Genomic DNA, 24040 nt, shown 5'->3' on the forward strand with positions numbered 1-24040 from the left:
CAAATAACACGTCGAGTAGGTAAACAAGTGAGAGCCATGGAGCTCGTCTTAAAGGATAGCGACGGGGAAAATGAGAAAGAAAACAGAAAAAAATCCACCGAGAGAGAAAAAAAACGGAGGAAAACCTAACCTAAAACATCGAGGTAAATTCAAGGAGAGAAACGATTTGGAATATACGGTTGGAATATTCCGGTCGGTACGAGCACCGTGAAAACGCTTTGTGCGTCGGGGCTGGGTTCTCCCCTGAAAAATTTGATCTCGACGAGTTATACGAGCGCTACGTGCCTCGCAGGCTTTCGTAGCGAGAGATGGCCGCGATGCGAATATTTGCAGAGCGACGCACGAGCGCGTTGGCTATGCAAAACAAGAGAGAGGAAAAAAAAAAAAAGAAAGTAGGGGCGGAGGGTAGTTATTAAGTTGGCCGAGTCCCTTACACGGGCCGGCATCAAGATTACGCTGCGCCTCGCCGCACGAGAAGCCGTTATTAAAGTCCAGCTTTGAACCCGTGATTGGAAACTGTAGACGCCCGATAACCATCGGATCACCGGCCACCGTGATTCCGTGATTTTTAACAATACGCGCGATGTATTTTATACGTCGATGAAGTTACGTACGGCGAAGAGCGTGACTGTACCAATGAAAAATTGTGGGACTTTGTAGAGGAAAGATTCACTTTTCGGCCTGACTTTAAAGAGCCAAGCTTCTGATTTGACGATCGTGAGTTTTGGTAGTTTCTATAGAAGATGGTTTTACATCGCATTTCTCTTGAAAATTGTAAAAATTCAAGCATTAAAAATCTTTTTCCCCGACTAAATCCACCATCGTTTTGAAGATTGAAGTTGATCCCCCCTTCACAATGATTCCCTAAACTGAACTTGTCGTACAATTTTTTTCTGTACTATTTTGTTGAGTGTTGAATGTCAAAATCAAACGACAAAAATTTAATTTAAGATTTATACCATAAATATTTATATTTATGATCAAATTTAAGATTTCAACCTTCGAGACCATGGTGGATATAGTCGTGAACACAATTTTTGATGTTTTTACGTTTGCATTCTGACAATTTTTCAAAAAAAAAAAAAAAAAATGTTCTTAGTTTCCCACCCGCTACGTAACGTAAAATCATCTTAGAAAAAAGACAAACTCACGAGTGTCAGAGTAGGGGCTTCACGATTTTAACTGCTTGCGCTGGTTCGCGAACCATAACGAGTGACCAAATCGTATACAATAATTCGTCGTTTTCATTTTCTTTTGAACTTGTCGGTACGATATCACTGGATAGAAATTATTGAAAAGTACTAAATTTATTATTTGTTTCGGCTATTTTGTTTTACTTAAATATACTTAAAAAAAATTCTCGTTGTACGATCTCTTTCTGCGAAGTTGTATCAGTTTAAAAACATCGATAATTCTTCATTGTCACTGGCGTGACTTATCTTCGCTGATATTCATCTTATCGAGTAATTCACTTCAGTGTACATGCGTGATATCTAAGAATCTAAGAACCTTCCAACGAGAGATGTTTGACTTTATAACTGTTCTAGACTTACTTTAGAGCACAGTAGCTGCGAGATTAGCCCCAGCATCCGGGCGTCTTTGGGCGAAATAGAGCCAGGTCCTTTGACGTAGCGTCGCACATTCCTCTGCAAAGTGAAATCGAGAGCCCTTAACATAGCGCTACGTGTTTCAATAATCTAACGCTGGAAATCCTTAACTCAGTCCTGCCTATTTCGATAAGCTTCAACCGGAACGTTCAGCCCTCGAACGAGGGTTCGCTATCGACTGAGTCTAGAATCCTTTGATCTATTGGCGTAACTGCCTCGCGATAAATTAAACACGTCAGTTTATTCAGTTAAATTAATTATCGCTCGCGATTCAACAAATTTCAAATTAACGGGGAAACACGAGCTCGTGAATTCGAGAATTCGATGAAATTCATTGGACTACGCGAGAGCAGTGCGAGGGAATTTCTTCTCTAGAAAATGGCGGACGTCTGACGTCCGCCGCGAGCAAGAAATTGGCTCCGAGTTCAAGAACGATGAAGTACTAAACATCAACCGGGAGAAAGGAAGGAGGGGAATTCCTTTTGACTCGGGAGACGGTGTTCCCGCGACATAATGGCTGACACATATTTCACTGGGAGAAAACAATACGCGAGACTCACTGGGAGAGCGAGTATCAACGACTTGTGGAGAAAGTTCGATGCGACGAGATCCATTTTCGTCGACATCCATTCTCTCAACGAGAAGAGAGAAAGAGAGAGAGAGAGAGAGGGATAGGGGTCGGACTTTAAGCGAAATGAATTTAGTTTCCACTGTTTGCCCGTTAACCGTTCCATAAGCACTTGGAATATATTCAGACTCCTCAGCTTTCCCTCAGCCCATCGTACGATTGTCCTTCTCTGTTCTAATTAACCGCGATGAAATTTCGTTTTAATTAACCGGGAGAGCACCAGCGCTCGGCCGGCATATCGTCGAACGGGATTTCTTTCTGCACAGGACCCTCGACTGACGTTCGACTCCTTTTTTTCACTCGTAATATGAATTACACTCCCTGTTTGACGGATTCGCTTAACCGCGGCGAAATTTATTTCCAATAATGATTTTTATATCAAACAATGCTCTCTGGGTGTTTATCTGGTATCTCTAGTATTACAAATGATCGATTTATCATTAATGATAACTCATTTGGTGCAATTTGAAGCTACGCGAACAAATGGGAAAATAATAAATTGAAGAACAAGATTAAGTGAGAAATAACATTCAAAATAAATATCAATGAAAGCGAAAATACTCGAAAAAAGAAACACGTCAAAATGAAAATCGAAATAATTTGTTAGTGTGTGCTATCACGGCAAAAGTTTAATTTAGATTTTAATAGGACTCGTTCCTCGAACATATGGTTCGTTAATGAACAGAATTTGGGGGAGTGTCTGTTAAAGTTGTAAATGAAAATCGATGATGAAGGGAGGGGAGTATTTATTTTACTTGTTTTATTAAAATATAGTCGTTTTGTTAAAATAAATGTTTCATTAATATAGGGTCATGGAGCATAATCTAAATTTCTTCTATCATCGTCAAAAGTCCAGCGAGACAACTTATATCTGTAGATAAGATCGCAGAGTAAAAAATAATAAATACAAACATTGGACGTATACCTTGAGTTGAACAAATATTATTTCTATTAAAATCAAATAACAAATAAAGATCCTGGCAAATAGTAATTCATTTTATAAAATGACAATTAGGTCGTTTAATTGGAAAATGAATTAATTTAATTATTGTATATACTTAGTAATGTAATTTCGTCATTTTACAAAAGTATATTATCTCTGGATATATTTAACAGCGTTAAAAAATTATTTAAAAATTATTCAAAACACCCAGTGTTTACAAATTCTCGTCCAAAAAATTCTCAACGTCCGACACTTTGCACTCTATCTCCATCCTATCGAAAAGAACCTATCGACGTGAAACCGAAAGCTCGAACCAAAAAAAAAAAAAAAAAAAGTATCGAGCCTCGCAATTATATCATATCTGCAAACAGACAGAAGGAAAAGACGCAACGCGGACTGAAGAGTTTTCCACTAAGTACCCTTACATGGCGTGGTGTCGGTTCGTCGGAGCGTGACACTCCAACTTTCGATCAGCCACGGGGAGAGACCGCGTATCCGACCGCGATAACGATTTCCTCCACGGCGCAACCGGTGGTCCATTGAAATCGTATATCGACAAAATCACTTTCGCGTTCGTCACGCTGCCGCTGCATCGACGATTTTTATTCGATATTTTATAGATGTACAAAATGTTTCGTAACTTGTGGGACCCACATCGGGAGCTGATTGTACGCCTAAAAATAATATATGTTCTATCTGTCTTCGTTTATGAGATATAATGAATTTTATAAACAGAGCAAACTCTAGTAAGCGAGTTTTACCAGGGATGGTACATTCAATTTTCATAATAATCATAATTGGGATGAAGAAAACCCACATGTTATTGTGCATTCAAGACATCAACACCAGTTTAGTTTAAACGTACGGGCAGGAATAATTGATAAATTTTTAATTGGACCTTTTTTCCTTGATGGGAAATTAACAGGCACAAAGTACGTTGATTTTTTGAGCACGCGTTTACACGAAATATTAGAGGAAGTTCCAGTCGATATTAGACTCTGTACGCGGTTTATGCATGATGGAGCTCCGCCGCGTTTTAGCCGAGTGGCTAGGCAATATTTAAATCAACACTTTGCAAATAAATGGATTGGTCGTGGAGGTCCTATTGCATGACCTGCTCGTTCTCCGGATTTGAATCCNCTTCCGACAAATTCGAGAAACACCAGGAACGATAGAGAGAGTAACCAGATGAATGACAAGACGCGTGCAGGCTTGTCTTCAAATGCAAGCTGGTCATTTCGAGCATTCTTTTGTAAAAGTAATTAAAACAGAAAATTCATGATATCTCATAAACGAAGACAGATGGGACATATATTTATATGACTTTTTTTCATTATTTTTAGGCGTACAATCGTGGGTCCCACAAGTTACGAAACACCCTGTATAAGACAGTATATTTTCAGAGGTTTGAATGATTCTTCGTGAGATACGTAAATAGAACCTATTTATACGTGTTATAGAGAATTTCTGCTTCTTTTATTTAAATGTCTCTGATGGAAAAAATGGAAATTTTATGCTTTATATCAGTCTAGCTTCGGTAGTTCTAGTGTTAAACTCGAACGCGATGGCGATGAGCACTTTCATTTTTGGCGAGAAAAGAGAAACAAATGAGAGCTCGTCGTAACGTACGCAGCGTAGAACGGAATCAATTCTCGATTACTTCGAAATTAATTCGCGCCAGGATTGCAAAGGGGGATTCGTTGAACGCTGCCCATCCACGTGTATTCGACTTTCATAAAGTTGCCGAACACGGAACGTCGCATCGCGTTATTTCGTGAAACAGGAACGCGGTCACGTTTCGAAACGGATGTAACTTTGCGCCACGGCTGTTTGGTCTGCGTGATTAATGTTGCAAGGCCGGTGATCAAGAGGAATCGCTGATTAGATACACTGACGTTATTCCAAGACTGTGGCATCGAATTGTTATACAGGGCGTTTCATACGAAATTGAACCACGTAATTTCCTCTTAAACCGTTCGCTACAGAGAAAAGTATTTCAGACTAAACTTACATTGTCTCGCGGGGGGAACATATGATCCAAATTTTGTCTAGAATGAATCACGCTCTCAAGATTTTAAGATCAATCTTTATTCTTTGAAATGAAACTTAAACGATCGTTTGAGTCTTGTAGCTGACGTCAAGACGAATTCAGCAATCCAGATAACGTTGGTCCAAGGTCATTCATGGCGATTCAACGCCACTCATTCGAAATGGATACGAATAAGAGAAATATCGAACGAAAGGATAGATACATTTTATTCGGACGTTTCCACGGTTTACGATAGACAGACGCTCGTACGTTCTTTTTTTAGGGGTTATAAACACATACTCGCGAACGTGTACGAATCGATCGAGCACAAACACACGTCTCCGACGAACATCTTTCCACGCCGGTGACATAAAAGGGAACACTTGTTGCGGACAGAAAGGCAGGACAGCGTCTCCCATCGCGTACCACCGTAATTGAAGTTGCCGTCTTTTAAATGATATTTCCCAAAGTAAACTCGGCCGGTCGTTATGGCGTCGCGTCGTCGTTACAATGGACTCCCGTCTGAAAGTCTGAAGAATGTCTTCCGCTTGCTTGGAAAATAAAAGGGAAAACGGGCGAGATGAGATCACAGATTTATCCGGGAATTCGATCGCTCGGCACGTTCGGTCTCGCGTCGATTTTTTCCACGGGCCGTAGCTGCGAAAAGGAGGAAGAGGGAGTTTGAAACAAGGTAGCTGACGCGAGGAACGTTCGGAACGTGGAGCAAAGTTCAGAGGCGAGGCTTTGCACGCGCTCGGCCCCGTTCTTTGGACGCCGCGAGCTCGTGGGAAAAGGCGCGAAAGAGAAACGTACTCGTGAAAGCTGAAGGATATTTCAGGATTTCTGATGAATCTAAGCTAGAGCTTTCAAACGCTTCTAATCTCTCCACATAGAATTGCTTTTTCTTTACGGTCGCTCGGTGTGGTCGACTTTCCTACTCAACCTTCTAACTTATCATTCATCTCCATCAATATTTTAGGATCGTTGAATTTTATTGCAACAATTTTCATAATAAAAAATTTCCCTTTAAATTGTCGATCAATTAATTGATTAATTTATTTATTTTCATGATCAATTTGCGTTCATTTTGTAATTTTGTTGATTTCATCTTTATCAGTGTTAGCAAGATTGCAGTATTAGTCGAAACTTTTCGCGTAATTAATTTGTTTTTCATGATCAATTTGTGTTGCTAATTTCATTAATTTCATCTTTGACAGTATTAGCAAGATCGCAATATTGTTCGAAACTTTAAACGTCCGCGCTTTTGCCCACTTAAACGTCCATAGCTACCAATTCTTGGAATTGGGACTAATTTCCTTTACGTTACTTCACTGTTTGACCGCGCAAAACACAACACAGTAAATAAAAAATATATATATTCAATGTATATGTATTAATACAGTATCCTTATTAAAAATAAGGAAATTTCAATAAATTTAGATTAGTTACAATCATTTGATAATTATTGCTTTATTACAATATATTATTGCTTTATTTAGTTTAAAAGTATGTACGTACAATAAATTTAGATTAGTTACAATCATTTGATAATTATTGCTTTATCACAATATATTATTGCTTTATTTAGTTTAAAAGTATGTACGTTTCAATGTATTCAGTTTAAATAAAATGTTAAATTTAAATTCCTTTGCAGTCGAATAACGTAGTAAACAATATTGGAATTCACCGCACGTGCCAGATATTGAAATAACAATTGACGCTCATCCTCGCTCTTTCCGTCACAGAAGTCGACTGTGGACGCTTAAGTGGGCACTGTACGTCGTTTCGTAGTTTCAGTTCGCATCTTTCCTCACGACGAAGCACTATTTTCACTTCATTTTGCGACGCGCGTATCTTATCACTTTTTATCACTCAGCAGAATCAAAGCAAAATCAAGAAATTTTCAGCAACTTCAACGTTACGAACATTATGTTTTTGAGGGAAAATACAATAAGAAGCGACGCGAACACCTAAGAAGAAAAAAAGTAAAAGATTCGCAGAAAGTTCGAGAACAAGGAAAAAAACAAGAAATTCGAAATTACGTAGTTTACTTGGTTAAATACCAGCCTACCGGTTATATTTCAATATACACGTACGTACGTGCGTCTGTATACACATTTTCCAAACTCAAAACTTTTGTTACCTTTTCTGCGTTTATGAAAGAACGAAAGGCGCGGTCTCGCACCGAAAGAGAGAGATTTGAAGAAAAGTGGAGCGAGGCCTGCGCTGTTTTTGTCACTTTAATGACACTGTTGCCGAGGTCGTAACCTTCCGGGAACCTTTCAGAAATCGCCCCGGAAACTTTCGACCAGCGGACTCGGAGAAAAACCCCCGGATCAGAGGCTCTTTCTCTCTCTCTCTCTCTCTCTCTCTCTCACACGCACACTCTCTCCTGTCCCGTTGACAAACGAGTCGATCGATTTCTCGACGCCGCGCCGGTTCTTTTGTTCCGCGGAGGATTTTAAGCGGAAGAGAAACTCGTTAAAACTCGATCGGGGGGCAACGAGAGACCGTACGAATATACGTGCACATGCACACAAGTTCCGCGCGATAAAAATAACCACGCTGATATATACATATATTCATAAGGCTGATATATACATATATTCATTCGTTGTCGATAATGAACATGTACAGAACGTTTACACGAAATCGTGTACGCGAGCGTATCATTCAAAAAACAGCCTTCTTTCATTAACGCTGAAGAACTACCGACGATTCAAACGTAATATTTTCATCAGAAATGTTGAAAAGGAGAAAAAAAGAAATGAGAAACTTTGTATGTGTACATTTGTACACATTTTTACGAAAAATCATTTAACACGTCAGGTGTCGTGTCGGTGACCGACGAGGCAAATTTAGTACAAACATACTAAAAATTGAAAAGCTTTTAGATTACAGGAAAGAATGGTAGCTAAATATTGCTTCTATTGACGTTTGTTATATAAAATTGTATATATTTATTATATACAATATAATAATGCAACATTAATTGTACATAATAAATATAATTATAATAATAGATACAATTTTATATAATAAATATAAAATTATATTAAATTATAATATAATTTTATTATATAAAATTGTATCTATTATAAACTTATATAATTATATCATTTTATAATAGATAAAATAATATATTCGATATTATAAAATTATTATTATTATATTATTATATTATACTGTATGTAGTATATATTATATACTGTATAATAATGCAATAATAATTTTAATGGGTTTTATTAAAACAGCTTAGGCAAAAATGTGGTTTCCCTTTGCACCCATCGCAAATATGGAATGTTGTAACTTTCTTAGTCACGTTTCTACTAATATATCTACCCAGCAGTGTTATATTTTCTTCATGACAATTTTTACAAAATTTTCTGAAAATTGGGGTGCTGGATGTAATCTACTGTGATCTTGCGAGACTGTATCGAACGACGTAAACAAAGTATACACTCAGGTGTTAAATCTCTAAACATAAACTGTGTTTTACATCTGTAAATGTAAAATCCAACGAAAAATTACAAATTGATCATTTTCGATCACTTTTGTAGTTCTTGAACGTTGAATGTACGCAAGGCTGAAAGAAGAATCGAGCTTTATCTAACATTGATCCATCCGCAATTACGCGATACTCGAGTCAGCCTCGTTTCGTCAAAGAACTTGACCAGCAAGAAGTTTGGCAAGAAGTTCACTCGTTGCGAGCACTCCACAGGCACTCGAAGCAACGATGTAAAAAGCTGATCGCAGGCTTAACGAGACACTGAATAATTTGGACGCGAGGAATAAACGACGCCTGAAAAGAAAAAGAAAGGAGAGACTTGGCTACCATCCTCGCCAACTGCGACTGCTTTTTAAAATACGAATCTTCCTTTCTGCTCGTTGCTTCGAACAAGCTATGGTGACTTCACGCGAGAGTTTAAATACGGTCGTTAGCGAGATTTGTGCAATTATCGATAACGCGCGCATGACTCTCTTTAACCTCTTGCGCTGAAATGAGGAGAACTTTTTGTCCTAAAATTTTCTCAGTTTTAAGTGTATTTAAATGTAACCCAGGCAAAACAAATGATAAGTTTATTACTTTTTAATAATTCCAGTGATATCATACCGGCGGGTTGAAAAAGAAAACGACGAATTATTGTATACGGTTCGGTCACTCGTTATGGTCCGCAATCAATTGCCGACGCAAGAAGTTAATCTCTTGCGCTGCAGTGACATGCTTTTTTGTCCGAAATTACAACATTTTCTCAGTTTTAAGTATATTTAAGTAAAACAAAATAGGCAAAACAAATAATAAATTTATTACTGCTCAATAGTTTCTATCCAGTGATATCGTACCGACGAATTGAAAAGAAAAAGAAAGCGACGAATAATTGTATACGGTTTGGTCACTCGTTATGGTCCGCAATCAATTGCCGATGCAAGTGGTTAACCTCTTGCGCTGCAGTGACATGCTTTTTTGTCCGAAATTACAACATTTTCTCAGTTTTAAGTATATTTAAGTAAAACAAAATAGGCAAAACAAATAATAAATTTATTACTGCTCAATAGTTTCTATCCAGTGATATCGTACCGACGAATTGAAAAGAAAAAGAAAGCGACGAATAATTGTATACGGTTTGGTCACTCGTTATGGTCCGCAATCAATTGCCGATGCAAGTGGTTAACCTCTTGCGCTGCAGTGACATGCTTTTTTGTCCGAAATTACAACATTTCCTCAGTTTTAAGTATATTTAAGTAAAACAAAATAGGCAAAACAAATAATAAATTTATTACTGCTCAATAGTTTCTATCCAGTGATATCGTACCGACGAGTTGAAAAGAAAAAGAAAGCGACGAATTATTGTATACGGTTCGGTCGCTCGTTATGGTCCGCGAACCAGTTGCCAACGCAAGAGGTTAAATAACAAACTCCCTCCTTCTCGTTTGATTTTCACAATGAAACGTCGACGTCCGTTTCGAATTTTTTTTTTTTTTTTTTAATCGAGTGGATATAACGCACAACGTGCAGATATTCGTGCTCATCGTGAACACGTTTTTTTTTTTTTAACGCAGGAGATCTGTTCGTGGTGGTGTTCAGTTTGGACTGTCGGGAATCATTCGAGGAGGCCATCAGACTGCGTGAATCGATCCTAGAGACTAAAGTGAGCGCGACCCAAAGCGCGACCAAGAGCAGGAGCAGGAGCCATTTCAACCTGAAGGTTCCTATGGTCATCGTCGGAAATAAATGTGATAAGGAAACAAAGTACGTGCAACGCTCCGTTTATTTTACACGCTTACGCGAGATAATGAATGTTCGATTGACGATGATTGGCGTGAAATTATCGTCGACTAAGTACAGTGACTTTGCATTATATGGCAGATGAAAGTGAAGGTAAGCATAGTATGTAAAAGCATTGAAAAGTGTTCTTTGGTGACTGAATCTACGAAGGATTTAAAGATTGAAACCTTCTCTTTATAAGAACCCCTCGAAAACTTTTTCTTTGCCAATTTATTCAATTTTAAATATCAAGTGAAAATGTGTCACGATTTCTTCGATTTTTGTTATGTAAATTCTAATATTCAAAGTTCAATAGAATAGTGAAAAGAAATCATACGTCCTTCTCTTTACAGCAATCCCTTTGTTAATTTATTGAATTTTGAATATGAAGCAAAAATGAGTTTTGTTGTACAAGCCCAATATTCGAAGTTCAACAGAACAGTGAGAAAAAAATTATACGTCAAATTTTCAGAGATCATAAGATCATCAAAGTGGAGGCTTCAGTCTTCAGATTCGTCGTAAATTCAGTCACGAAACAAATTTCTCAGCGTTCTTACATACTATAGCGATTTTCAATATTTCTGAGAAAAAGGGAAAACTCACTCATCAATGCTTTTTGAAAGTGGGGGCTTCAAGCTGTAAAATGAGCCCAGATTTTTTTTTTTTTACTTACAAAACTATAATATCTAAGCGTTCGAATACTAATGGGAGTCACTGTAGATAAAGTTACGCATTACAAAGTTTCGACGAACGTGGATTTCTTTTAAAAAGGATATTTATCATCTCGTTACAGCCTCTGTAGATAAAAAGTGTCACTCGAAACCCTCAAGTGTCCATCCACTTCGAATTTATGGATCACGCGTTAAAGTGTTCTGACCCGTTTCCACACTTTTAATGCAAAGCACCGCCACTCGACGAATCGCTCGTGCAATATTTTCCGTATACCCTCGCCGATTATCTCGAGCACCTTCGTTTACACGTTTGCACAATCAAGACGTTTCGTATAACTAACCGCGAATTATTCCACCGACGGCACACATCGAATTAATTCGCTCGAACGATCGTGATTGCAAGCACGTTGCAAACAAAAGGCTGTTTCACAGAACGGTGACGGTCGAGGAGGCCGAGGAGTACTGCAACAGCCAGGACGATTGCTGCGTTTTCGTCGAGGCGTCCGCAAAGAGGAACTACCACGTGGAAGAGCTTTTCTACCAACTGTTCGTAGTGGCCGGCTTGCCGTTGGAAATGGCGCCGAATCATCACAGAAAAGTTCCACTCACTTTCGGTTCCCCTACTATGTTACCACCGTCACAGGTGAATAATTGTCAATCGTTGTTGCACGCTCCTTTTCGAAATTTACAGTCGAGCCAATATTCGAGTGATTTATCTCGAAAGTCACGTTTAAATCTTCAAATAAGCTAACGATCAGAGTAGTTTACAGGTCTACGCGACCTTTTCATTTTGAAGAAATTCCTTCAAACGATCAAACGATTTCCTTTCAATGTTTGAGCGGTTTGTTTCGGCGGTCACTTTTAAATTTTCTATGAAATTACGGTGACTGCGCGATCTTTTCATTTTAAAAGAAAATTGGAAAAAATTCGATCAAACGAATCCTTTCGCTTCAAAAAAACAATTTCGCTGACATTTTATCGACAGGAGTTTAGGCGAGTCGTCAGGAACGACAGGTTAAATATCTCGATTAAAAAAAAAAAAAAAACACGGTGACTCGCGCCGCTTTCAAAGTGAACGGCTCACTCCTCGTCGCCGGTCGAAACTTGACAACCAAAGTGCGGCAACTCGTACGCTGAAAGCGCGTTTCCACGACGTTCTCAAAGGCTGCTTCAGGTGCCTCTCGATGGAAATTAAACCGAGAAGTTCGGAAAAAAAAAAAAAAAAGAAACGAAGCTGCGGAGCTGAAACAACGCGAACGCGATTCGAAAATACCCGCTTTGGAAATATCCGCGGCGGGAGCTCGAACGAACGACAGAGAAAACGTGAATGATCGCTCGAATTCGGCGTATTGAACAATTGGCAAATTTTTGCGGAGGACAAAAAAAATGGCAGCTCGCGACAGAGAGGGATTATGGTAGGTTATTATCTATCCATTCGTGACGAACGCGTCAAGTCGATAAAACAACTATGTCCTCCCCCCCGCACAGTGGATCAAATTGAGAAATCCAGGCGACATTTGACAAGAAACTCAACTTTCTCATTTTGACATTTTTTTTTTTTTTAAATATATATCGATTATTCCTAAATGTCCAAATCCCAACCACGAAAATGAAAAAAGTAATAGTAATTTTAGTCAAAAACAGAAGCTATAATAAGCTATAAGCTATTTAGTTCAGGAGCTGAAGTTAGAATCATTTTAAAAATCTCGATTCTCGTCAAATATGTAATTTGATTCTTCTTCCTTGAAGTGTCGCCTGACAACTGTGTTTAACTTTTTATCCTGAATTTTTTCTCCACGATGAAACATGGTCTTTCTTAATGATAAATCATTAAGATTCCCATTGCAAATTATGGTGTGCATAATTTTTTTAAAATATTTGAACGGAATAAAGAAAATTAAGAAAATTGTTTACCTTTGACAAGCAGTACCTTTCAAGATACAATATTATACAAATATAACAAATTATATAATAAATATTAGTTTGGATAATTAAGATATATATAAGATATTAATATATATTATATATATATATATATATATATATATAAACTTACATTAACTTACTCATTTTTATTATTACTTTAATTTTAATAATTTTATATAATTTAAATTTCAAAATTTTTATATTTAAATCTAAGCATTGTAAATTTTATATTATTGCAATTTATTTCCAATAAAAAAATTTTAATTATCTTTATAATTTCATTCAAATATTTTAATATCAATTACATAATAAATGATTTACTTTCTATATTATAATAACATTCAACTCAAATATATAAGTTAATTTTATTTTAATTCCTCATTTCATACTAAATTCAATACTACTCGATTTCGTTCATAATTTCAATATTAAAATTAAAAGTTTCATTCACGTATGATCAGTTAAATTAACTCGGAAATACAGTAGACTATGAAATAAATAATTGGACTAATTTGTTTATAAAGTTAACAAAACAGTGATTAAACGTGAAACGTATCGTTTGGTATTGCATACCGTTGGAAAGGAATTGTACATGTCTTATGTCAAAAAAAGTTATTCACACAAATGTCATGTGAATTCTCAATCAGAACTACTGCGCCTCCCCTTCCTCCCTGTTAGGGAATTGTCGTCGTCGAAAAGGGGCCGCCTTTTCTCGAAAACTGTTTGACGAAAGAACGACGATTTGTTTCCAGCCGAGGCACAAAGCCACCCTGAGTATAAAGCGGCGGCTGAGCGACGCGTGCGGCGTCGTGGCGCCGAACGTGCGCCGACCAAGCATCAGGACGGACCTGATGATCATGAGGACGAAGACGTGCTCCCTCGCAGCCGGGAACGAGAACAACGCGCCGGGATCCAGAATCACACTGCGAACCACCGACGCCAGGAAAACCTGTACCATTCAGTGATACCTCTCGCGGGGAATCCTACTCGTGAGAATGAACCCTCGAAAATCCTCGGATGGGTCCCGGGATCTCAAGGACGATCCTCGCCGATGAACGCGATCCCCTCGTGCGACGAGACGTTCCAGTAAAAGAGGATGGTTTCTTCCTTTCTTTTTAACGCTCGCTCATTCATCGAGCGTATCAAACGGAATACGGAGAACAAAGAGGAGAAGAAATAAAGAAATGTTCGTGGTTCATCCACAGGGTGGGCAGGAATTCGTAGTACAACCGAGCAGGGGGATGATTCTACGTTAAAAAAATAAAGAAAAAATTTGGTATAACATTTTTTTATCTGTTCGGCTCGGTTTTCGAGAAAATCGACTTTGAAGTTTGTTCATCTTTGCGAACGATTTAGTTGTCTATTCTTTTACCGCGGTTGTCTCCGTCCGAGATGGTGTTTACAAACGTTATTCATTGTGTGGTTAAAGCAGTACAAAGTGTTCCGACTGATAATTAACTTTTTATTCCTTATTGCTACTTTCTGTTGCAATACTACGATACAGTACGCTGTTACAAGTATTGTTGAAAATGTCCTCCTCGTTGCTGCATACGCAAGTTTGCTCGACGAATTAATGATATCTGAACGGAATGTAAGCTGATGTCGTTTTTTTCATTTCTCGAATTCCTCCATAATCTTTTGCTTCAAATGTGTAATATTTGAACTATTGTCTTTATAAACTTGTTCTTTGATATGCTCCATAAAAAAGAATCTAGAGGCGTGAAGACCGGGGACATTGGTGGCCAACGTACCTTACCATCGCGGCCGATTCAACGCGAATACGTTTGATTTAAAAAAAATTTTCAACCTCCCACGTGTAATGTGGCGGTGCACCGTCATGTTGGAAAATCACACTTCTTATAGCAGCTAAGGGTACATCCTCTAACAACGAAGGCAATTCAATGCATAGAAACTCAAAGATGAACAAACTTTAAAGTCGAGTTTCTCGAAAACCGAGCCCCAGATAAAAATATGTTATACCAATTTTTCTTCTCATTTTTTGACGTAGAATCATCTCCTGCTCGGTTGTACTACGAATACCAGCCAACTCTGTATATATTGCGAATCGATATATCGCGGTATTGTTTTTGTACGTTTGGTGTGATGCACAAGCATGGACGAGAGGGATCGTCTGGGCGAGGATCGTCTGGAAACGAGGAGGAACGTTTGAACCGACCACGCTGCTCGCCTTAATTAATTAAAGAAACTAGCTCTCTAGCGTAGCTAAGTCCCGGGAGTGACATGCATTATTAAAGTAAGACACAATCGTCAGAGGGTCAATCGTCGTCAAGTTAATCAACGTTCAACGTCGATGGAGAAAAGCGCAGGAGCGGCAACGCTCTCAGTTCGCGGCTGAAACGAAAGAGAAAGAGAGAGAGAGAGAGAGAGAAAATATCTCTAGATCTTTCGGTACGCTACATCAAGCTACGAACAGTCGACCATTCTTATTCTTTAGCCGATGTAATTGAATCTTCTTTCACTTATCGAGAGCTTTCGCGACCGAGAGACCTGTCGAACAATTTTCCTCTGGACAATTTCTTTTTCATTGGTAGAGAGAGATTGGCAAGCCAACTGTACTCGAACTCGATTCAGCTGAACACGGCAAGAATTTCGAAAACTTTCGATAGTTCAAGTTCGACGTGTCCTTGTTGAAATGGTCGACTGATCGCGACACTTTGATTCTATTTAAGCATGATTGTTAAGCCGACACGAACCAAATACCATTGTACGTGTATATAGCTAATTTACTCGTAACGGTACGACGTATGGCGCACTATTGTACCAAACATATTGTACGGAAGCGTATCGGATGCGTTGATCAATCATGGCGGAGCTTTCGAATCAGTTTTCAAACACGTGTCGAATTTGAACGGTGAAATTCATTCGTCCAATTAATATCGATTCGAAAATTCGATCTGAAACGCGAGCCGGACAACAGGAATTAAAAGTAAACTCTTCCCGACAGAGGCAGAGAGGAACGAACGATTTATTCCAACACCTGTCGCGAGCGATTGCACGACGTTAATAAAAACTCGCGACCTTTCCAATCGAAACGCGCAGAAACAAATCATGTAAGAGAGACGCATCTTTTCGTAAAACCTCACCCCTGATTTTCGGACCAAAGAAACATTTCGTTCTCTTGTAATAAATGCGTAAACAATATCAACACGTCCTTTATTTCCTCTTCTCTTTTCAACGTACATCCTGTTTCTTTCGTCTAAACAAGTGAAATAATTGGGTTCGAGAAGAAGTTTCTTCGTATTTTAGTGGAAAAGTGAAACAAGTTTCTTTCCTCTTCATTTTAACCTCTTGCGCTGGAATGTGTAACATAATATTTCCTCAGTTTTAAGCATGTGTAAATGTAACCCAGGCTAAATAATAAATTTATTATTTCTTGATAATTTCTATCCAGTGATATCGACGAGTTCAAAAGAAAAAGAAAGCGACGAATTATTGTATACGATTCGGTCGTTCGTTATGGTCCGCGAACCAGTTGCCAGCGCAAGTTGTTAAACGAAGTTTATACAAGTCAAATGTTTCTGACTGATTTTTGTTCGTGCGGGTTTTCCCATTTTCCGAGATAAAACCATAACACAATCGCGTCACTGTGGAACTTTTAACTGAATAAACAAACGTCGCAACTTTTTTTTAAATTAATATTTATGATACGTATCACCTTTCAAACGCACGCGAGTATTGCCAGATCCAATTAATATTATCAGAGTTACGCTATCCCATGAACCATTTATCAAAAGAAGAAACTTTCCCCTCTCAACTCAATAATTAGTTAATTAATTGACTAACGAGTTAATTAAAAAAATCCCATTTTTTTCAGTCGAAAGGAAGAAAAAGTGCCTGCGTGATATTTCGTTAAGGGAAATTAACTTAATATCATTTACATCTCCATCACGGTTGCGATGGCAACGGTACGAAAAGAAGTATCGAAAACTCGGTGAAAGTAAACAGTTCTGAAACGAGCTGATTCGAATCCGTTTATTTTCTATTCGTGCTTTCGAGCCAACGTGTTCCTAACAACCCCACGCAAAGGAAGAAACATCTTTCTCACAATTCTCGATGGGTTAATCAGTCCTATGAAAGGAAGTTTCTCCGTAGATCTACCGCGAGTCCCTGGCTGAGGCCAATTATTCGATTAACACGTTAATTAATTTCCCGATTGCGGCGCTTCCGTTCTAATCGTTCTTGCTCCCGATTACAGGCGGTTCAATCACTATGATTCAATTGAAACATCGTCCCTTATTATTCCTTCAGAATTTTTCGAATTTTACTTCGACTCTGTTTCCAATGAATTTTCTTCTGAATATTCAATCAATGGAAGAAAAAAAAAAGAACAGTCAAAATTCAGCATTTATACATGCTTCATTGATTTGACAATTGTTGAAATTCCCTATAATTCGCTTTGCTTTGCATCATCACAAACGCCACGATGGAAATTTAATTTAAAAAACTAACGTCACCGTCGTCGCTTTCCTTCCAGTCGAAAGATACTCTCAACAATTGTTGAACGAAATTTCAAAGTCGATACGACGGAGATCCTCGAGCAAAAGTTAAATCTCTGGCTCGTCCACGCTACTCGAACGAAAGAGATGATTACTTATGAGCGTCATTTGCCAGGAACAATGTTTTGATTCACTGCAAATTAATCGATCCTCAAGAAGTCTGACTTCTGACATTGAAAGCTACGCTTCCGTTCTCCCCGGAGCGGAGATCTCCTCCTTTGCCGACTTAATGCCTTTGCTAATTGACTTTTCCTTCATTACAGATTCGTCTGACGACTTCAAATGAAATTTTTCCTGAGATAATCCTATTTTAAACGTCTTACGCAAATGTTAGTCACATTATATAAGACACGCGAACGGAATGATTGGAATCGTGACTCGAAAACGCTGGTTCACATACTTCTGGCCTGCATGAAAATATTCAGATTTTTCTAGCCAAAGATAAAAGAGACAAAATAAAAAGGGCGATCGAAGTAAAAAGAAATTAAATCGCGTTGACACGACGAACGGCGACGTATCGCCTGCTTACGCATCAAGATTCAAACGGCAGAACCCATTAGGAGGAGTTTCAGTACAGAGGGATCGAGATGACCACAAAATTCCAGAGGCGCGGAATGTTTAATTAAACTCCGCCAAGAACTTGGAGAATTTCGGACGAGGCGTCACAAAGCTCGTGCATCATGCGATGTGTCTCCTTTATCCCCGGCAAGGTAATACCGACGTAGATGCAACAGTTTTTTTTCTTTTCTTTCTTCTTTTTCTGCGCGTGTTTTAATTAAATAAATAAAGATCTTAAAGCCATCCTGGCGTGTTCATTTGTTAACCTGTTCATCTGTTTGTTAACCTCTTTAAACTTTATACTCTAACGCCGTAACGTCCACGTCGTCATTGACAAAACACTAATAAATTAGAGAGGTCGGCAAACGAAACCTCATTGCTCGAGGTTTCGCGCGCGGGAGAACATGGAAACGAATTCTCGCGTAATTAGACGTGCAACTGATCGACCCGATTCTTCAGCACACTCGGAGAAAACAATTTCACAATATCTGATCTCATTTCAACAGACATTCTCTGTTGAACAAAATGGGCGCAGCTATTTCGAAGATCGGACTCCAAGAGAAGATCCAAAGCCTCGAATTTCAACCTCGTGCCACGCACGTCAAGAATCTTTTGTCCCAAAATTGCAGAATTTCCTCAGTTCTAAGTATATTTAATAACAATATATATTATATATATTTAATATAATATAATATATAACCCAGGAAAAACAATAATTTATATATATATAATCTATATTATATAATATAATGTATATAATATATATTTAATATAATATAATATATAACCCAGGAAAAACAAATAATAAATTTATTATTTCTCAATAATTTCTATCAAGTGATATCATACCGATACGAATTCAAATAGAATATCATACGAATTCAAAGAGAAAGCGACAAAATTGTTGTAGATGGTTCGGTCACTCGTTATGGTCCGCAATTAGTTGCCGGCGCAAGTGGTTTAACCTCTTGCGCTGCAATGACGTGCCACGCACGTCGAGAACTTTTTGTCGAGTGTAATATTTTCTCAGTTTTAAGTATATTTAATACAATATATATTATATATATATTTAATATAATATAATATATAACCCAGGGAAAACAATAATTTATATATATATATATAAAATCTATATTATATAATATAATGTATATAATATATATTTAATATAATATAATATATAACCCAGGAGAAACAAATAATAAATTTATTATTTCTCAATAATTTCTATCAAGTGATATCATACCGACGAATTCAAAAAGAAAGCGACAAAATTGTTGTAGATGGTTCGGTCACTCGTTATGGTCCGCAATTAGTTGCCGGCGCAAGTGGTTTAACCTTTTGCGCTGCAATGACGTGCCCACGCACGTCGAGAACTTTTTGTCGAGTGTAATATTTTCTCAGTTTTAAGTATATTTAAGTATAACCCAGACAAAACAAATAATAAATTTATTACTAATCAATAATTTCTATCCAGTGGATGTCATATCGACGGGTTCAAAAAGAAAGCGACAAATTATTGTATACGTTTCGATCACTCGTTATGGTCCGCAATCAGTTGGTTGGTAACCAGCAAGTGGTTAAATTTCAAATTTCACAGCGTCGAAACCTACGTAGATTCCTACAGTAAACAAAGATCATAATAAACGAGGAGAAAGCAAAAAAAAAAAAGAAAATATGTTCGTCTTCCCTCCCAAAGACATCTCCGTTCATTTAATTCTTCTTCTCCTTAGAGAAATGTAAATACCGATTATTGCGAGAGTCATTCTCTTTGATGATGTTTGCACGCGAGCGTAAGCAGTCTGGGAGAAGTATTTGCTATTCGCCGGTAAAGAGAAACGCAGCGGAAAGAGAATGAGATACAAATCATTTTTCGCGCGATCGTAAGACAAACTGCTCGTGGGAACAGTGCAACGTGTTCTGCCGGGCGAGTTTCATTCGCACGAGGGGAGGAAATTCGAGAAAGGACGGGCACGGGAATTCCCCGGGGAGAAATAAATACGAGATATCTTGAAACGCGCTAGTGATAACCACGAACGAGCTGCGAAATTTCGCACGACGGATGTCCGCCATCTGAAATTCTCTCTTCTCCTCTCCGCAACCATAATGCGTCAGGGATTCGAGAATGAACTACCTTCTTTCTGCGGTACTAGTTGAAGAAGACGAAAGATTCTTGACTTCTCTTTTTTATTTTATAACGTTACTTTCCTTTTTAACATCTTTTCTAAATTGATGAACATTTATCTTAACTTTTAATACGTTCATTTGCAATTTAACTTTTCTTTTGTTTTTTTAATTACTTACTCAGTCACGAATTTGACCTTTCTTTACTCTTAAATAGGTTTCACAACACCTTTGTGTGTCGGTATGTTTTATATTTCTCAACGTGTAAATATTTCGTGTTAATATTGAAATAATTGTGCCAGGTAATAAAACATAGAAACTAAAGCTTATTGTGTCTCGTGAGCGACTTGCAATATCGATCAAAGAACCTAGAGGATTTACAATGTCGAGTGAGTATATCAATTTTTAATTTTTTCGAACTGACGCACAAAAGTATTTGCAAGCTTGATGAAAAGTTGTGATTGAGACTTTAAACTATTAGAACTTTATAAAAAAGAGCAATTTGTTTAACACTGTTTTGAAGAATAAAATCTCTACATTAATATTCCTTTTCAAAAATGTTCTTACATCGTGCAGCGAATAAGAAAGCAAGGATACTTTCGTCCTCGAAAATTGTGAAAGTTCAAACTCACAGAAAAATTTTCTTTGCGATTAAAATCACCATCTCGAAGAGCGAAACTTTCCTTTTGCAACGATACCATAAAACTCACTATTCTCTCGCCATTTTAAAATATTAAGGCTTCTTGAATTTTTGTCAAATTCTAAAGTTTCTATCTTAAGTATTCAAATATTCTTATATCTTAAGTATTCAAATATTTCGTAGTAAGTCACTATACAGAGTGTAAATTTAAATGTTTAAAACTTCAGTAGCATAAATTGATAAACTAAAAAAAAAAATTCTTTTTGTTTGTCTCTCAGTTTTGGAGAAAATCGTGAAAAAAGAAAGAAAGAAATTTTCGTTTTTCTACTTATTTGTTTACGTTCATTACGAATGTTATTTTATCTATTTTATGATGCATATTATCATCTTATAATCATCTATTATCATCTGTTATGTTATATCTTATAATATTATTATATATTAGATAATATTATTATTATAATATTATCTATTATCATCTGTTGTATTATATATTTAATGAGAATACTGTTCAAAGTGCTAGCTATTCGCAACAATGAAAGCATTAAATTGAACATTGACCATTCTAATTACAGCTAGATATTGTTCTAGCAATTAATATACCAAACTACAATATGGTCAGTTGCTCTCTTGAATTGATTGGCATCGAATAAACTTAAGTAATAACAATAAGTGAATAAGTAAGAAAATGAAAATTTGTTTTCGCAATTTTCTCTAAATTGGGGCAAATCTCTAAAGGACTTTTTTTCATCAATTTTTTACGCATTCTCAAAGTTTCAAAATCATGACACTCTGTATATAGAATACGCATATAGTCATTTCTAACCAACAAGGGAGTGAATTCAATATATACATATATAATATTCAATATTTAAATAATATTCACTGTTCTAAATCGCAGAAATACCCAATAATGCAAACACAAGTTTAAAAGCTATTGATTGTAATCTTTACCTGATTCACAAATTCTGGATAATATTTCCTTTGCGTGCTTTCCACGTAAAACCGACCGTTACCCGTACGTTACACTTCAATACTACAGATCAATTGCGAAAAATATCGATCACATTAGAATTCAATATGAATTCGATATTCATAGATATCGATTGTGGAAATAATCGCAATACATAATTGCGTATTATTTCATTTCAGTTTTTATCTGAACAAAAGTTAGAAAATTTCTTTCTTCTCATTTAGCAAATAAAAGAACTGATTTAATAAAATGTCTATAAGTTTATTTCTTCAATCAAACGTGTTAACTGCGACTTTATCGCCTTTGACGATTAAGTTAGATGTAATTCGTGCGCACGCCGTAGCGAATCGGTCGGTATTTCAGAACGCGGGACGCAATATCCCATTTAACGACGCGTCTATTCCATCATTAGTCAATGATTTTAACGAGAGCAGAAGGCACCGAAGACTTTGTATTTGTCCATTGATTGGACTTCGTCTCTGAGGCACTAGTCCGCTCGTTTCATGACGTTTGACGTACTTATGATTGGAATGTTCATCCATGTCCGATATAAAAATCAAGTATATAAGTACACGGAACGGCCATTCGCGAGCAGTGACTTTACACAATTGGCACGTAGATTTCTTGTTTACTCTCAGTGACGATCCTTTTCCTGAAAGTGTCTCCTGTCAGTGTCAACACGCCGTTTGATAAATAAGGTGATTTCTCGATCAACGTGAAAGCTTTAAATATTAAATTACTACACTATGTCCTTCGGGATCGTTTGCTACTATGTTGCTCGTAGATTCTACCTACTTATCGACAGTGATAATTAAGTTGAAATTTATAGAATTATCGTTAAGTCGTAAAAAAAAATTCCAACGATTTTGTCAAATGTTGATTTTAGCATTGTTTCAAATCGAATTTCACACGAAACGGAATTACGAAATTTATATCGATCGCTTGGGAATATGTATATACGTGCAGCAATCGATTTTGGTTCGATTAATCTTTCGATTTGTTACGAAATATTGAAAATCTAGAATCAAGCTGCTTATGTAAAAACGATTATCTTTGTTCTATTTAATGTTCAAATTGTTTACAGAGTAATTATTGATATTAACAACATGACAGAAAATTCAGCGAAAAATACTTAGTGCAAGTCAAAAAATCAAATTGTTTGCAAAGATGGGTGACGGAGAATGCAGTAGGAGCATTTTCAGTTATGAAACGCTAGTTCACGCGATATCCGGTGCTACCGTGAGTACACGCAACCTAAAGAACGAGTTATTACATGTTTAATGAAATGTAAATTAATGTTTAATAATGGTACTTTGCAGGGTGGCGTCATTGCCATGGCAACGTTCTTCCCTTTAGATACAGTACGGAGCAGATTACAATGTAAGTTTATTAAAAGTTACGTCTTCGACCTACTTGCTCTGTTAACCAAATAAAAAAATTGCTTCATAAAGGTCGCAGCAGTACGTTGCAGCGGTGTATTCTGGTTGGAATGTATTTTGCAGAATCGATAAATTTAAAAACGATAGATTAGAATACATACAAGTGTTTGCGACATTAAAAATTAGATTAACTTTCACACTTTCAACTGAGTACATTGCGAACAAAATACGCCAAATAAATTTCATACATTTACATACAATTGTTATTGTATGTAATATATTATATCTTATATTATACAGGGTGTTTCGTAACTTGTGGGACCCACTTCGGGAGCTGATTGTACGCCTAAGAATAATGAAAAAAAGTCATATAAATGTATGTCCTATCTGTCTTCGTTTATGAGATATAATGAATTTTCTGTTTTAATTACTTTTACAAAAGATGCTCGAAATGACCACCTTGCATTTGAAGACAAGCCTGCACGCGTCTTGTCATTCATCTGGTTACTCTCTCTATCCTCGTTCCTGGTGTTTCTCGAATTTGTCGGAAGACTTGCTCTATTCTATTTCGTAGTATTTCAACATTTTTAATCGATGCAGCGTATACAATAGATTTTAAATGTCCCCACAAATGAAAATCTAATGGATTCAAATTCGGAAAACGAGCAGGCCATGCAATAGGCCTCCACGACCAATCCATTTATTTGCAAAGTGTTGATTTAAATATTGCCTAGCCACTCGGCTAAAATGCGGCGGAGCTCCATCATGCATAAACCGCA

At 37.1% G+C, this 24040-nt stretch overlaps 2 protein-coding genes across 5 annotated transcripts in view; both read left to right on the forward strand.

The window, feature by feature from the left end:
* The window catches only part of LOC122528117 (dexamethasone-induced Ras-related protein 1), an 88153-nt gene extending 69792 nt beyond the window's left edge, over positions 1–18361 (forward strand). Inside the window, exons 3-6 of one of the 3 annotated variants that reach the window (XM_043652870.1) lie at positions 10269–10458; positions 11577–11787; positions 13823–14037; positions 14091–15629. In XM_043652870.1, coding sequence (XP_043508805.1) covers positions 10269–10458; positions 11577–11787; positions 13823–14035 — 614 coding nt within the window. In that variant the 3' untranslated portion in view covers positions 14036–14037; positions 14091–15629. Of the gene's footprint in view, positions 1–10268; positions 10459–11576; positions 11788–13822; positions 15630–17850 lie in introns of those variants that run through there. The other 2 variants (XM_043652872.1, XM_043652871.1) reach the window with 2 other exon arrangements.
* The window catches only part of LOC122528116 (peroxisomal membrane protein PMP34), a 10875-nt gene continuing 2525 nt past the window's right edge, over positions 15691–24040 (forward strand). Inside the window, exons 1-3 of one of the 2 annotated variants that reach the window (XM_043652868.1) lie at positions 15691–15696; positions 23025–23121; positions 23202–23262. In XM_043652868.1, coding sequence (XP_043508803.1) covers positions 23050–23121; positions 23202–23262 — 133 coding nt within the window. In that variant the 5' untranslated portion in view covers positions 15691–15696; positions 23025–23049. Of the gene's footprint in view, positions 15697–22303; positions 22581–22966; positions 23122–23201; positions 23263–24040 lie in introns of those variants that run through there. The other variant, XM_043652867.1, reaches the window with a different exon arrangement.

This window comes from Frieseomelitta varia, unplaced genomic scaffold (assembly GCF_011392965.1).
Source record: "Frieseomelitta varia isolate USP_RPSP 00005682 unplaced genomic scaffold, Fvar_1.2 scaffold_246, whole genome shotgun sequence".
NCBI classification, from domain to species: Eukaryota; Metazoa; Arthropoda; class Insecta; order Hymenoptera; family Apidae; genus Frieseomelitta; species Frieseomelitta varia.